The 17,279-nt window shown below is 25.4% G+C and overlaps 1 protein-coding gene across 1 annotated transcript; it reads left to right on the forward strand.

Moving 5' to 3' along the window:
- Positions 1-12,918: 12,918 nt before the first annotated feature.
- Bm17193 (Uncharacterized protein) lies at positions 12,919-14,714 on the forward strand (the record flags this gene model as incomplete). Its single annotated transcript, XM_043082982.1, has 7 exons — positions 12,919-12,923; positions 13,081-13,189; positions 13,345-13,646; positions 13,742-13,920; positions 14,130-14,207; positions 14,305-14,462; positions 14,628-14,714. The coding sequence occupies 7 exons, from the start codon at positions 12,919-12,921 to the stop codon at positions 14,712-14,714; spliced, it is 918 nt and encodes a 305-aa protein (XP_042938916.1).
- Between the last annotated feature and the right edge of the window lie 2,565 nt (positions 14,715-17,279).

The raw sequence follows: 17,279 nt of genomic DNA on the forward strand, positions 1-17,279 counted from the left end.
TTGTTTAATTCTGTTTCAAATAAAATCTACGCTGTGCTGGAAAAATATATTTTATTCTAAAATAAACATTTATTGAACTTAATTGATTACTTTATTTGCATTAAACTTGATCTGTCTGACATTCATTTACTAATTTTTGACATTTATGCTAACTTTGGACTTTAAAAGTTAACTTAAAGCAAACTTTCATTGCAGAAATTAATTAAATCTGCAATTATTAATTGATTTCAAATATTTTTATAAATATTAAAATTAATTTTAGTCAAAAATCCAGATTGGTTACTACAGAAATTACGACAGATTTTAAAAAGTTTTAATGAAGTAAATACTAAAAATGTTTTAATTTTTAATAATTCTGTTTCAAATAAAATCTTCCAATGCCGGGAAAATATATTTTTCTAAAAAAAACATTTATTGAAACTTAATTGATTACTTTTATTTGCATTAAAGCTGATCTGCTGACATTCAATTACTATTTGACATTTTATGCTAACTATTGGAACTTTAAAAGTTAACTTTAAAGCAAACTTTCATTGGCAGAAATTAATTAAATCTGCAATTATAAATATTAAAATTAATTTTAGTCACAAATCCAGATTGGGTTACTACAGAAATTTCGACAGATTTAAAATTTTAATAAAATAAATACTAAAAAAATGTTTTATTTTTAATAATTCTGTTTCAAAATAAAATCTTCCAATGCCGGGAAAATATATTTTATCTAAAAATAAACATTTATTGAACTTAATTGATTACTTTTATTTGCATTAAACTTGATCTGCTGACATTCTATTTACTATTTTTGACATTTTAATGCTAACTTTGGGACTTTAAAAGTTAACTTAAAGCAAACTTTCATTGCAGAAATTAATGAAATCTGCAATTATAGTTGATTTCAAATGTTTTTTAAATATTAAAATTAATTTCAGTCACAAATCCAGATTGGGTTACCACAGAATTTTCGACAGATTTTAAAAAGTTTTAATAAAATAAATACAAAAACGTTTTAATTTTGTTTAATTCTGTTTCAAAATAAAATCTACCTGTGCTGGAAAAATATATTTTATCTAAAAATAAACATTTATTGAACTTAATTGATTACTTTTATTTGCATTAAACTTGATCTGCTGACATTCTAATTTACTATTTTTTGACATTTTAATGCTAAATTTGACTTTAAAAGTTAACTTTAAAGCAAACTTTCATTGCAGAAATTAATTAAATCTGCAATTATAATTGATTTCAAATATTTTATAAATATTAAAATTAATTTTAGTCACAAATCCAGATTGGGTTACTACAGAAATTTCGAACAGATTTAAAAAATATTAATAAAATAAATACTAAAAATGTTTTAATTTTTAATAATTCTGTTTCAAATAAAATCTTCCAATGCCGGAAAAATATATTTTATCTAAAAATAAACATTATTGAACTTAATTGATTACTTTTATTTGCATTAAACTTGATCTGCTGAATTCTATTTACTATTTTGACATTTTATGCTAACTTTGGACTTTAAAAGTTAACCTTAAAGCAAACTTCATTGCAGAAATTAATTAAATTCTGCAATTATAAATATTTAAAATTAATTTTAGTCACAAATCCAGATTGGGTTACTACAGAAATTTCGACAGATTTTAAAAATTTTAATAAAATAATAAAAATGTTTTAATTTTAATAATTCTGTTTCAAATAAAATCTTCCAATGCCGGGAAAATATATTTTATCTAAAAATAAACATTTATTGAACTTAATTGATTACTTTATTTGCATTAAACTTTATCTGCTGACATTCTATTTACTATTTTTGACATTTTATGCTAACTTTGGACTTTAAAAGTTAACTTTAAAGCAAACTTTCATTGCAGAAATTAATGAAATCTGCAAATTATAATTGATGTCAAATATTTTTTAAACATTAAAATAAATTTTAGTCACAATTCTAGATAGGGTTACTTAAGAAATTTCGACAGATTTTAAAAGTTTTAATGAAGTAAATACTAAAAATGTTTTAATTTTTAATAATTCTGTTTCAAATAAAATCTTCCAATCCTGGAAAATATATTTTTTCTAAATAAACATTTGTTAAACTTAATTGATTACTTTTATTTGCATTAAAGTTGATCTGCTGACATTCAATTTACTATTTTGACATTTTATGCTAACTTTGGACTTTAAAAGTTAACTTTAAAGCAAACTTTCATTGCAGAAATTAATTAAAATCTGCAATTATAATTGATTTCAAATATTTTTAAATATTAAAATTAATTTTAGTCACAAATCCAGATTGGTTACTTCAGAAATTTCGACAGATTTTAAAAGTTTAATAAAATAAATACTAAAAATGTTTTAATTTTAATAATTCTGTTTCAAATAAAATCTTCCAATGCCGGAAAAATATATTTTATCAAAAATAAACATTTATTGAACTTAATTGATTACTTTTATTTGCATTAAACTTGATCTGCTGACATTCTATTTACTATTTTGACATTTTATGCTAACTTCTGACTTTAAAAGTTAACTTTAAAGCAAACTTTCATTGCAGAAATTTTTAAAATCTGCAATTATAATTGATTTCAAATATTTTTTAAATATTAAAATTAATTTTAGTCACAAATCCAGATGGGTTACTGCAGAAATTTCGACAGATTTTAAAAGTTTTAATAAAATAAATACTAAAAATGTTTAATTTTTATAATTCTGTTTCAAATAAAATCTTCCAATGCCGGAAAAATATATTTTATCTTAAAAATAAACATTTATTGAACTTAATTGATTACTTTTATTTGCATTAAACTTGATCTGCTGACATTCAATTTACTATTTTTGACATTTTATGCTAACTTTGGACTTTAAAAGTTAACTTTAAAGCAAACTTTCATTGCAGAAATTAATTAAATCTGCAATTATAATTGATTTCAAATATTTTTTAAATATTAAAATTAATTTTAGTCACAAATCCAGATTGGGTTACTACAGAAATTTCGACAGATTTAAAATTTTAATAAAATAAATACTAAAAATGTTTTAATTTTTAATAATTCTGTTTCAAATAAAATCTACCTATGCTGGAAAAATATATTTATCTAAAAATAAACATTTATTGAACTTAATTGATTACTTTTATTTGCATTAAACTTGATCTGCTGACATTCTATTACTATTTTTGACATTTTATGCTAACTTTGGACTTTAAAAGTTAACTTTAAAGCAAACTTTCATTGCAGAAATTAATTAAATCTGCAATTATAATTGATTTCAAATATTTTTTAAACATTAAAATTATTTTTAGTCACAAATCCAGATTGGGTTACTACAGAAATTTCGACAGATTTTAAAAATTTTAATAAAATAAATACTAAAATGTTTTAATTTTTAATAATTCTGTTTCAAATAAAATCTTCCAATGCCGGGAAAATATATTTTTCTAAAAAAACATTTATTGAACTTAATTGATTACTTTTATTTGCATTAAAGTTGATCTGCTGACATTCAATTTACTATTTTTGACATTTTATGCTAACTTTGGACTTTAAAAGTTAACTTTAAAGCAAACTTTCATTGCAGAAATTAATTAAATCTGCAATTATAATTGATTCAAATATTTTAAAATTAAATTTTAGTCACAAATCCAGATTGGGTTACTACAGAAATTTCGACAGATTTTAAAAATTTTAATAAAATAAATACTAAAAATGTTTTAATTTTTAATAATTCTGTTTCAAATAAAATCTTCCAATGCCGGGAAAATATATTTTATCTAAAAATAAACATTTATTGAACTTAATTGATTACTTTTATTTGCATTAAACTTGATCTGCTGACATTCTATTTACTATTTTTGACATTTTATGCTAACTTTGGACTTTAAAAGTTAACTTTAAAGCAAACTTTCATTGCAGAAATTAATTAAATCTGCAATTATAATTGATTTCAAATATTTTTTAAATATTAAAATTAATTTTAGTCACAAATCCAGATTGGGTTACTGCAGAAATTTCGACAGATTTTAAAAATATTAATAAAATAAATACTAAAAACGTTTTAATTTTGTTTAATTCTGTTTCAAATAAAATCTACCTGTGCTGGAAAAATATATTTCATCTAAAAATAAACATTTATTGAACTTAATTGATTACTTTTATTTGCATTAAACTTGATCTGCTGACATTCTATTTACTATTTTTGACATTTTATGCTAACTTTGGACTTTAAAAGTTAACTTTAAAGCAAACTTTCATTGCAGAAATTAATTAAAACTGCAATTATAATTGATTTCAAATATTTTTTAAATATTAAAATTAATTTTAGTCACAAATCCAGATTGGGTTACTGCAGAAATTTCGACAGATTTTAAAAGTTTTAATAAAATAAATACTAAAAACGTTTTAATTTTGTTTAATTCTGTTTCAAATAAAATCTACCTGTGCTGGAAAAAATGTAATTAATTTAAAAATAAACATTTATTGAACCTAATTGATTACTTTTATTTGCATTAAACTTGATCTGCTGACATTCTATTTACTATTTTTGACATTTTATGCTAACTTTGGACTTTAAAAGTTAACTTTAAAGCAAACTTTCATTGCAAATTATTTTTTAATTAATTTCTTTCGGTAAATGTTTATTTTTTCTAAAAATAAACATTTATTGAACTTAATTGATTCTTTTATTTGCATTAAACTTGATCTGCTTGCATTCTATTTACTATTTTTGACATTTTATGCTAACTTTGGACTTTAAAAGTTAACTTTAAAGCAAACTTTCATTGCAAATTATTTTTTAATTAATTTCTTTCAGTAAATGTTTATTTTTTCTAAAATAAACATTTATTGAACTTAATTGATTCTTTTATTTGCATTAAACCTGATCTGCTTACATTCTATTTACTATTTTTGACATTTTTTGCTAACTTCTGACTTTAAAAGTTAACTTTAAAGCAAACTTTCATTGCAGGAATTTTTTAAATGCAATTATAATTGATTTCAAATATTTTTAAAATATTAAAATTAATTTTAGTCCAAATCCAGATTGGGTTACTACAGAAATTTCGACAGATTTTAAAAGTTTTAATAAAATAAATACTAAAAATGTTTTAATTTTACTTAATTCTGTTTCAAATAAAATCTACCTGTGCTGGAAAAATGTAATTCATTTAAAAATAAACATTTACTGAACTTAATTGATTCTTTGCATTAAACTTGATCTGCAGACATTTTAATTACTATTTTTGACATTCTATGCTAACTTTGGACTTTAAAAGTTAACTTTAAAGCAAACTTTCATTGCAGAAATTAATTAAATCTGCAATTATAATTGATTTCAAATGTTTTTTAAATATTAAAATTATTTTTAGTCACAAATCCAGACAGGGTTACCTAAGAAATTTCGACAGATATTAAATGTTATAATAAATTAAATGTTAAAAACATTTTAATTCTTTCTAATTTTATTTTTACTAAAAAGGGTGAAAAGTTATATCCTGTTTAGCTAGTAAATCAAAAAGTCTTTTTGTAAACAGCTCCTATAACTGCACTGTTTTTGGTCAATACAGTACCTGGTGGATGCCATAATGATAAAAAAAATTTTGACGACGATGAGAAATACAAGGAATAGAACATGAATGAATTGCTAAAAAAATCTTATTAATAGTATGTTGTTACAGAAGTGAATAATGTTGGGGTGGGCGTAGCCAAGTGATAAGGCAGCGGTCTTCGGTGTCGCTGTGCTAGGGTTCGAATCCTTCTATCCAATCCGTATATTAACGGTGGTGGCGTAAAGTGATTCTCTAATGTTAACGTTATTTAATAATACATATATAAAATATATTAACATTTATAAGTAGAATGGAAAAGTTTGTATGGAAAGTAGTAAATTAATAACGCTGGTGCAATAAAAATCTTAAGAGGTCATGGTATTGTAAGGAAGCGTCCATCCAGGTGTGTACGTTGAGGGGGAGGGGGCGGGGGGAGAGAGAGGGGTTAGGGATACCTGGTGATGGGTCTGGCTTGCATATATGAGGTTGTTGATAATATAAGGTGTAGGTGAGTCTTTAGTGCTCGGGTATTATGGCAAAATTGAGGTTAGCATAGGTGAGTATCTGTGAGTGATAATGGTTGTAGCATTTGAGCTGATATTGTCATGAAGAAGGAATATCAGCAACATAGATAATAATAATGACCCTAGTGTACGAATCTGGTAGCAATATACCTATAAGGTTTCTGACGGATTTACGTGGTACATGGTGTTGGTATCTCCGTTGTAAATGCATTGTCAAGCTGGCTGGAATTAACTATTTGGCGCAATAAGAAAGAACGCTTTATGTGCTTTGAAGATGGTGAATAAATAAGAAGACAAACAAATGAGGGAATAGAGTAACATTTATACCGTCAACGGAGATTTTTATTAGCATTGATTTTCTCCACTCTTGATAATCGTATCAGAGAATTAGCTTTTTTAAATGCAAATAAACGATAGTAAACAATCTAAAGATAATTTTGGCACAACAAATTTCATGCGGTACCTAGACAAGAATAAAACATTTTAAAAGTTCTAATAAAAAAAGTATGTTATCAAACTTACCAGCATTTAAAAGTTCTAATAAATTAAATATTAAAAACGTTTTAATTTTTATTAACTCTGTTTCAAATAAAATCTGCCAGTGCTGGAAAAATGTATTTCATTTAAAAATAAACATTTATTGAACTTAATTGATTACTTTTATTTGCATTAAACTGATCTGCTGACATTCAATTTACTATTTTTGACATTTTATGCTATCTTTGGACTTTAAAAGTTAACTTTAAAGCAAACTTTCATTGCAGAAATTAATTAAAACTGCAATTATAATTGATTTTAAATATTTTTTAAATATTAAAATTAATTTTAGTCACAAATCCAGATTGGATTACTGCAGAAATTTCGACAGGTATTAAAATATTTTAGTAAAATAAATACTAAAAATGTTTTAATTTTGTTTTATTCTGTTTCAAATAAAATCTACCTGTGCTGGAAAAATGTAATTCATTTAAAAATAAACATTTACTGAACTTAATTGATTACTTTTATTTGCATTAAACTTTATCTGCTGACATTCTATTTACTATTTTTGACATTTTATGCTAACTTTGGACTTTAAAAGTTAACTTTAAAGCAAACTTTCATTGCAGAAATTAATTAAAACTACAATTATAATTGATTTTAAATATTTTTTAAATATTAAAATTAATTTTAGTCACAAATCCAGATTGGATTACTGCAGAAATTTCGACAGATTTTAAAAGTTTTAATAAAATAAATACTAAAAATGTTTTAATTTTACTTAATTCTGTTTCAAATAAAATCTACCTGTGCTGGAAAAAATGTAATTAATTTAAAAATAAACATTTATTGAACCTAATTGATTACTTTTATTTGCATTAAACTTGATCTGCTGACATTCCATTTACTATTTTTGACATTTTTTGCTAACTTCTGACTTTAAAAGTTAACTTTAAAGCAAGCTTTCATTGCAGAAATTTTTTAAAATGCAATTACAATTGATTTCAAATATTTTTTAAACATTAAAATTAATTTCAGTCACAAATCCCGATTGGGTTACTGCAGAAATTTCAACAGATTTTAAAAGTTTTAATAAAATAAATACTAAAAACGTTTTAATTTTGTTTAATTCTGTTTCAAATAAAATCTACCTGTGCTGGAAAAAATGTAATTAATTTAAAAATAAACATTTATTGAACCTAATTGATTACTTTTATTTGCATTAAACTTGATCTGCTGACATTCTATTTACTATTTTTGACATTTTATGCTAACTTCTGACTTTAAAAGTTAACTTTAAAGCAAACTTTCATTGCAGAAATTAATTAAAACTGCAATTATAATTGATTTCAAATATTTTTAAAATATTAAAATTAATTTTAGTCCAAATCCAGATTGGGTTACTACAGAAATTTCGACAGATTTTAAAAGTTTTAATAAAATAAATACTAAAAATGTTTTAATTTTACTTAATTCTGTTTCAAATAAAATCTACCTGTGCTGGAAAAATATATTTTATCTTAAAATAAACATTTATTGAACTTAATTGATTACTTTTATTTGCATTAAACTGATCTGCTGACATTCTATTTACTATTTTTGACATTTTTTGCTAACTTCTGACTTTAAAAGTTAACTTTAAAGCAAGCTTTCATTGCAGAAATTTTTTAAAATGCAATTATAATTGATTTCAAATATTTTTTAAATATTAAAATTAATTTTAGTCACAAATCCAGATTGGGTTACTGCAGAAATTTCGACAGATTTTAAAAGTTTTAATAAAATAAATACTAAAAACGTTTTAATTTTGTTTAATTCTGTTTCAAATAAAATCTACCTGTGCTGGAAAAAATGTAATTAATTTAAAAATAAACATTTATTGAACCTAATTGATTACTTTTATTTGCATTAAACTTGATCTGCTGACATTCTATTTACTATTTTTGACATTTTATGCTAACTTTGGACTTTAAAAGTTAACTTTAAAGCAAACTTTCACTGCAAATTATTTTTTAATTAATTTCTTTCGGTAAATGTTTATTTTTTCTAAAAATAAACTTTTATTGAACTTAATTGATTCTTTTATTTGCATTAAACTTGATCTGCTTACATTCTATTTACTATTTTTGACATTTTATGCTAACTTTGGACTTTAAAAGTTAACTTTAAAGCAAACTTTCATTGCAAATTATTTTTTAATTAATTTCTTTCAGTAAATGTTTATTTTTTCTAAAAATAAACATTTATTGAACTTAATTGATTCTTTTATTTGCATTAAACCTGATCTGCTTACATTCTATTTACTATTTTTGACATTTTTTGCTAACTTCTGACTTTAAAAGTTAACTTTAAAGCAAACTTTCATTGCAGGAATTTTTTAAATGCAATTATAATTGATTTCAAATATTTTTAAAATATTAAAATTAATTTTAGTCCAAATCCAGATTGGGTTATACAGAAATTACGACAGATTTTAAAAGTTTCAATAAAATAAATACTAAAAATGTTTTAATTTTACTTAATTCTGTTTCAAATAAAATCTACCTGTGCTGGAAAAATATATTTTATCTAAAAATAAACATTTACTGAACTTAATTGATTCTTTGCATTAAACTTGATCTGCAGACATTTTAATTACTATTTTTGACATTCTATGCTAACTTTGGACTTTAAAAGTTAACTTTAAAGCAAACTTTCATTGCAGAAATTAATTAAATCTGCAATTATAATTGATTTCAAATGTTTTTTAAATATTAAAATTATTTTTAGTCACAAATCCAGACAGGGTTACCTAAGAAATTTCGACAGATATTAAATGTTATAATAAATTAAATGTTAAAAACATTTTAATTCTTTCTAATTTTATTTTTACTAAAAAGGGTGAAAAGTTATATCCTGTTTAGCTAGTAAATCAAAAAGTCTTTTTGTAAACAGCTCCTATAACTGCACTGTTTTTGGTCAATACAGTACCTGGTGGATGCCATAATGATAAAAAAAATTTTGACGACGATGAGAAATACAAGGAATAGAACATGAATGAATTGCTAAAAAAATCTTATTAATAGTATGTTGTTACAGAAGTGAATAATGTTGGGGTGGGCGTAGCCAAGTGATAAGGCAGCGGTCTTCGGTGTCGCTGTGCTAGGGTTCGAATCCTTCTATCCAATCCGTATATTAACGGTGGTGGCGTAAAGTGATTCTCTAATGTCAACGTTATTTAATAATACATATATAAAATTTATTAACATTTATAAGTAGAATGGAAAAGTTTGTATGGAAAGTAGTAAATTAATAACGCTGGTGCAATAAAAATCTTAAGAGGTCATGGTATTGTAAGGAAGCGTCCATCCAGGTGTGTACGTTGAGGGGGAGGGGGCGGGGGGAGAGAGAGGGGTTAGGGATACCTGGTGATGGGTCTGGCTTGCATATATGAGGTTGTTGATAATATAAGGTGTAGGTGAGTCTTTAGTGCTCGGGTATTATGGCAAAATTGAGGTTAGCATAGGTGAGTATCTGTGAGTGATAATGGTTGTAGCATTTGAGCTGATATTGTCATGAAGAAGGAATATCAGCAACATAGATAATAATAATGACCCTAGTGTACGAATCTGGTAGCAATATACCTATAAGGTTTCTGACGGATTTACGTGGTACATGGTGTTGGTATCTCCGTTGTAAATGCATTGTCAAGCTGGCTGGAATTAACTATTTGGCGCAATAAGAAAGAACGCTTTATGTGCTTTGAAGATGGTGAATAAATAAGAAGACAAACAAATGAGGGAATAGAGTAACATTTATACCGTCAACGGAGATTTTTATTAGCATTGATTTTCTCCACTCTTGATAATCGTATCAGAGAATTAGCTTTTTTAAATGCAAATAAACGATAGTAAACAATCTAAAGATAATTTTGGCACAACAAATTTCATGCGGTACCTAGACAAGAATAAAACATTTTAAAAGTTCTAATAAAAAAAGTATGTTATCAAACTTACCAGCATTTAAAAGTTCTAATAAATTAAATATTAAAAACGTTTTAATTTTTATTAACTCTGTTTCAAATAAAATCTGCCAGTGCTGGAAAAATGTATTTCATTTAAAAATAAACATTTATTGAACTTAATTGATTACATTTATATGCATTAAACTTGATCTGCTGACATTCTATTTACTATTTTTGACATTTTATGCTAACTTCTGACTTTAAAAGTTAACTTTAAAGCAAACTTTCATTGCAGAAATTAATTAAAACTGCAATTATAATTGATTTCAAATATTTTTAAAATATTAAAATTAATTTTAGTCCAAATCCAGATTGGGTTACTACAGAAATTTCGACAGATTTTAAAAGTTTTAATAAAATAAATACTAAAAATGTTTTAATTTTACTTAATTCTGTTTCAAATAAAATCTACCTGTGCTGGAAAAATATATATTTATCTTAAAATAAACATTTTTTGAACTTAATTGATTACTTTTATTTGCATTAAACTGATCTGCTGACATTCTATTTACTATTTTTGACATTTTTTGCTAACTTCTGACTTTAAAAGTTAACTTTAAAGCAAGCTTTCATTGCAGAAATTTTTTAAAATGCAATTATAATTGATTTCAAATATTTTTTAAATATTAAAATTAATTTTAGTCACAAATCCAGATTGGGTTACTGCAGAAATTTCGACAGATTTTAAAAGTTTTAATAAAATAAATACTAAAAACGTTTTAATTTTGTTTAATTCTGTTTCAAATAAAATCTACCTGTGCTGGAAAAAATGTAATTAATTTAAAAATAAACATTTATTGAACCTAATTGATTACTTTTATTTGCATTAAACTTGATCTGCTGACATTCTATTTACTATTTTTGACATTTTATGCTAACTTTGGACTTTAAAAGTTAACTTTAAAGCAAACTTTCATTGCAAATTATTTTTTAATTAATTTCTTTCAGTAAATGTTTATTTTTTCTAAAAATAAACATTTACTGAACTTAATTGATTCTTTTATTTGCATTAAACTTGATCTGCTTACATTCTATTTACTATTTTTGACATTTTTTGCTAACTTCTGACTTTAAAAGTTAACTTTAAAGCAAACTTTCATTGCAGGAATTTTTTAAATGCAATTATAATTGATTTCAAATATTTTTAAAAGATTAAAATTAATTTTAGTCACAAATCCAGATTGGGTTGCTACAGAAATTTCGACAGATTTTAAAAGTTTTAATAAAATAAATACTAAAAATGTTTTAATTTTGTTTAATTCTGTTTCAAATAAAATTTACCTGTGCTGGAAAAATGCAATTCATTTAAAAATAAACATTTACTGAACTTAATTGATTCTTTTATTTGCATTAAACTTGATCTGCTGACATTTTAATTACTATTTTTGACATTTTATGCTAAATTTTAAAAGTTAACTTTAAAGCAAACTTTCATTGCAGAAATTTATTAAATCTGCAATTATAATTGATTTCAAATGTTTTTTAAATATTAAAATTATTTTTAGTCACAAATCCAGACAGGGTTACCTAAGAAATTTCGACAGATATTAAAAGTTATAATAAATTAAATGTTAAAAACATTTTAATTCTTACTAATTTTATTTTTACTAAAAAGGGTGAAAAGTTATATCCTGTTTAGCTAGTAAATCAAAAAGTCTTTTTGTAAACAGCTCCTATAACTGCACTGTTTTTGGTCAATACAGTACCTGGTGGATGCCATAATGATAAAAAAAATTTTGACGACGATGAGAAATACAAGGAATAGAACATGAATGAATTGCTAAAAAAATCTTATTAAATTGTGAAAAAATCAGAAGTGGTAATTTGTACGTAACCTTTATTTGTCTATTCATTCCTAAGAAAATCAATAAAAATCTGCATTAGTTAATAGAAATAATTGAGAGAAGAAAAAGAAAGTTTATGTAGAAGAACGATAATATACATGGTACAAAGATGTTAGGTTGAGATGTAGTAGAGACCAAAGAAATATTCGAAGATGGAACAGTCTCCATATATTAGATGAAAAAAAAATCTTCATGAGCGCGAAAGAATAAAGACTCTCGAGCGCGAAATATTGCAGAGAAATACTATTATTATGAATGTTTATTTTCGTCACTATTTTCTTTTCTTTTTGTTGCTTCAGAATTATCAGGGAAAGTATGGGGTATTTAATGATTAGCATAAATAGAATTATGTGTAGGTAAATTAAAATTATGTGTAGGTAAAAAAGAAATACTATTATATGAATGTTCATTTTCGTCACTATTTTCCTGTCTATTATTATGAAAAACTCTCGAGCGCCAAAGATTGCATACTATTACGTGACTATTTTCCTGTACTTTTGTTGTGTCAGAATTATCAGGGAAAGTATGGGGTATTTAGTGATTAGCATAAATAGAATTATGTGTAGGTAAATTAAAATATGTAAATCAGTGTTTTTTTATCATGTGTTCTTTTACCATAGGTAAATAATAGTTACGTCACTGGTCTTTGTGCTTAGTGAAAATTTGATAAGTTTGCTAATTTTATAGAATTGTGGCTCCCATGGAGGATCAAGAAATTGAAATGCTTTTCGAATACCTTAAAAGGGAGCCGGAGATGTACCGGATTTTGCAAAGGTTCGTGAGCAGGACTGTTCAGGTAATTTTCACTTTGTCTTCCTCTTTTTTGCTTTTATTTTTTATATTATTATTATTTTTTTTTTTTTTAATAAATTGATACAGTATGAAGAAAGAGTTGATGAACTTTGCACTGCTTCAAATTTAAAAAGTGACTGTAAAAAATAGCTTTTTCAGTTTGAACAGTTGCTCATAGGAAAGATGGCGGAGGCGGGGTGGAGGTTGGAGGAACTGGTAGGGCAGAGTGCCCAGCCAGCAATGGAAGAGGACCCGGTACCTCAGGAGCCGGAATTTAACGAAGAAGAGGCAGAGTGGGCTCCTCTGCCTGAAAATGAAAATGGTGATGAGGCCGAGAACTGGCCATCAGAAGCAGAGTGGACCCCTCTGCCAGAAGAAGAGGAAGAAGAAGAAGAGCCTGAGGTACCGGGGGTACCAATGGAGATCGAGGAACCGGTAGGAGCAGTACGCGAACTCGTCCTGTAAGTTTAAGTTTTAGCAGCTATTGTACTAATTTGCTAACTAGATATTAACCTTACCTACCCAATAATTTGCAATAAATATAAAACTGTTTCAGGCGAACGAGGACAATCAGAATCCCGGTTCCTGCCATGCAAGAAGCAATGGCTGCGGCACCTCCGGAGAAATTCGAACCAGCTGATTTAAAAAATCTTCCGGAGCAACTCCGAAGAGAGTTGATAGTGCCGCAAGCAGAGCCATACACGGTGGCACAAGGAGAAGGAAGCAAGAACATCGGTAAGTTATAATTTTAATAACTTAAGAAATGATTATATGCCGCAATTTGTAGAAGAAATACAATCATATTTTGACTTTGTATTGATAAAATCATATGATATCATCGAAAATTTCATCCCTTATAATGCACTAAAACGATTACAAAATTCTATATCGATACTCGAAGAACAGTTTGTGCAACAATATTTTCTTACTATTTCTATTTTCAGTGTGTGGCCTCTGCTGCAGGCAGTTTGAAACGTTGAAAGGGTGGCGCATTCACGCGTCGAGAACACACAAGCAAGATGGTAAGTATTGCGAAATGAATTTCCAATTAGTTTTTAAAGATATCGCTACATTTGATTCATTTAAAAGCCAGTAGACTGATTAATTTGCATATTCCAGGTTTTTGTGCCCGTTGTGGGCATTACCTCTTGCTGCCACCTGAATTTACGGCCGCCCAGAGAACGGCAGCAATGGAGCTTCATGCCCTCGATTGGTGCCCGAGGGCATGCGCGGCCGTAATAAGCGAACGACAGGTGAAGCGGCGCAGACTTGACCTGGTAGGAAGAGAAGAGGATGCGCATCACCTCTTCATCCCAGGTAAGAAATTAATTAGCATTGAAGAAGTGAAATTTAAAAGTTAAAAAAAAAAAAAAGTGAATGACCATAGAAAACAAAATATTAAAGTGGGTCTCGTAATTTTTCTAATCAGTGGTTTTTTTTAGGCTAATATTATTGCCTGGTCTTCCTCATGCGGCCACCTGTCGCTGCCTGCTGCGAATCTCCATCCTCTTCCAATGAAAGCTGGTTAGTAACATCCAAAAAATTTAAAAAAAAAAAAAAAAATGAAAAACTAAAAAAAAAAAAAAAACTAAAAAATAAAAAAAAAAACTAAAAAAAAAAAAAAAAAAAAAAAAATAAAAAAAAAAAACTAAAAAATAAAAAAAAAAAAATAAAAAAAAAAAATCAAAAAACCAAAAAAAAAATCAAAAGAATAAAAAAAATTAAAAATAGAAAAAATGAAAAAAAAAAAAATTTGTTCTTTGATTTAACATAAGAACAACTGATTTCAAAATATAGAAAAGGCTGAGGAGTTTGTAGCTGTTTTACGTTTTTGTATGTCATTTACCGTCTTAGTGATAGAGTAATCAAAAGCTTGTAAAGGGCATTTTTTTGCCATCACAAACATAAACCAAATTACTTTGAAATCAGTTGTTTTTTCTTTTTTTTTTTTTTTTTTTTGTTTTTTAGCCTTTGGGCAGCTAATTTTGTTGAAAATTGTGTATTTTGTTTATTTTCATCTAAATAATGTAATTTAATGTTCTTATTTTTTTGATATTACTTATAACTGTTTAATAACTGTTTTTTTTTTTCTTTTTTTTTTTGATTTTCTAAACTTATCACAATTATTGTTTTTTTTTTACAATTATTGTTACTTTATCCATTATTTCTGTTTAATGAAAATTTTCATTGTTATTTTAGTGTTACTAATGGTGTTAAATTTTTTATTTAATTTTATTGCTGTATACATCGAATATCAACTTATTCTATATTTATTTTTTGTATTTTCTAACTTGTAATAAGTTATTTACATTTTAAGATGATTTTTTGGCTATTAAAAAAATGCACAAATTTCATCACATGAATATATTTTTAATGGAATAGAGCAATTTTTTTAGAATTTCTGTTTGTATTCAAGTAGTCTTTTAATTTAAATAGGATAAGTTGTCAATAGAGGATTGAGTTAATAAGATCTAATTTTGAATTTTATTTTGAGCTAAATCATAAGTTGATATCATTTGTAATTATCTCTGTAATTATCTTTGTGTGTATGTGGTGGGAGGGAGGGTAGGGGTGGTCGAAGGGAGGTACAGAATTATACCTTCCTTCGTCAGTATAACATTAACGAAGCATATAGAAAAAATGTTTGGTTTTAAAATTCAGATGAAGGGCCTTTTGAAATCTGGAATAAATTTCAAAATTCTTGATCTCTATTCATTTTTAAGTATATTTTTTGAATTGGTAGAGCTTTGGGCTTTAAAAAGATATCAAAAATATTTAATTTTTGTTTTTTTTTTTTTAATTTTTGCGTTTTCAATTTTTTTTCTGAATTGAGTTAAAATCAAAAATCTTTTTTGAAATTAATTCTTTTTATTCGGATTATTTTTTGGAATCTTTTTATGGATTTTTTTCTTTTTTTGGTAATTTTTTTTGGATTTTATTATTTGCATGCTTTTTTTCATTCATTTCATTTGTTGCTATTTTCATTTTTTCATGCCTTTAGCATTTTACTTCTTGCTAACTTTTGTCCATTCCACTGATACTAATTTATTTTTGTTGTATTACCACTATTTTGTATCACTTTTTTTTTTTTATTTCAAAAATCTTTCACTTTTATCTTTTTTTTGTTTATATTGGTTTTGCATGTGTTTTCGGTTATTTCTACTAATTGCGTGTTTTTTTATTTTTTTTTTATTTTTGCTATTAACATGTGCATATTTTGTATTTTACTAACTGCATGCTTTTTGTAACTTTTTCTCATGAACACTTTTTCTTTTGCATTTATTGCATGCTTTTATTTTTTCGTTGTTCTCACTCGTTTTTTATTAACTGTATTTTTGCATGCATTTTTCGATTAATTCTACTAACTGCATGCATTTTGTATCTTTACTCACGCATTTGTTATTATGGCGCACATTTTTTTTGTATTTAAATGCATGTTTTTTTTGTTGGCTTCACTCATTTCTATTAACATCGTTTTTGCATGCGTGTTGAGTTTGTTCTATTAACAGCATGCTTTTTGTAACTTTATACCATTTGCTGTTTTTTTATTAACATTGTTTTTGCATGCGTTTCTTGGGTAGTTATATTAACATGCATGTTTTTTGTAAACTTACAACATTTATTATTATGGTGTACACTTTTTTCTTTTGTATTTATTGCATGCTTTTATTTTTCACTCGTTTTTTATTAACATTGTTTTTGCATGCGTTTTTTGTTAATTTTATTAACTGCATGTTCTTTGTAACTTTTTCTCATGTACACTTTTTTCTTTTGTATTTATTGCATGCTTTTATTTTTCACTCGTTTTTTATTAACACTGTTTTGCATGCATTTTTTGGTTAATTTTATTAACTGCATGCTTTCTGTTACTTTATACTATTTGCTGTTTTTTTATTAACACTGTTTTTGCATGCGTTTCTTGGTTAGTTTTACTAACATGCATGTGTTTTGTGAATCTACTTACACCATTTATTATTAAAGCGTTTTTTCTTTTCTATTTATTGCATGCTTTTGTTTTTCACTCGTTTTTTATTAACATTGTTTTTGCATGCATTTTTTCTTAATTTTATTAACTGCATGTTCTTTGTATCTTT

Source organism: Brugia malayi (assembly GCF_000002995.4).
Source record: "Brugia malayi strain FR3 genome assembly, contig: Bm_056, whole genome shotgun sequence".
In the NCBI taxonomy this organism is placed as follows: domain Eukaryota; kingdom Metazoa; phylum Nematoda; class Chromadorea; order Rhabditida; family Onchocercidae; genus Brugia; species Brugia malayi.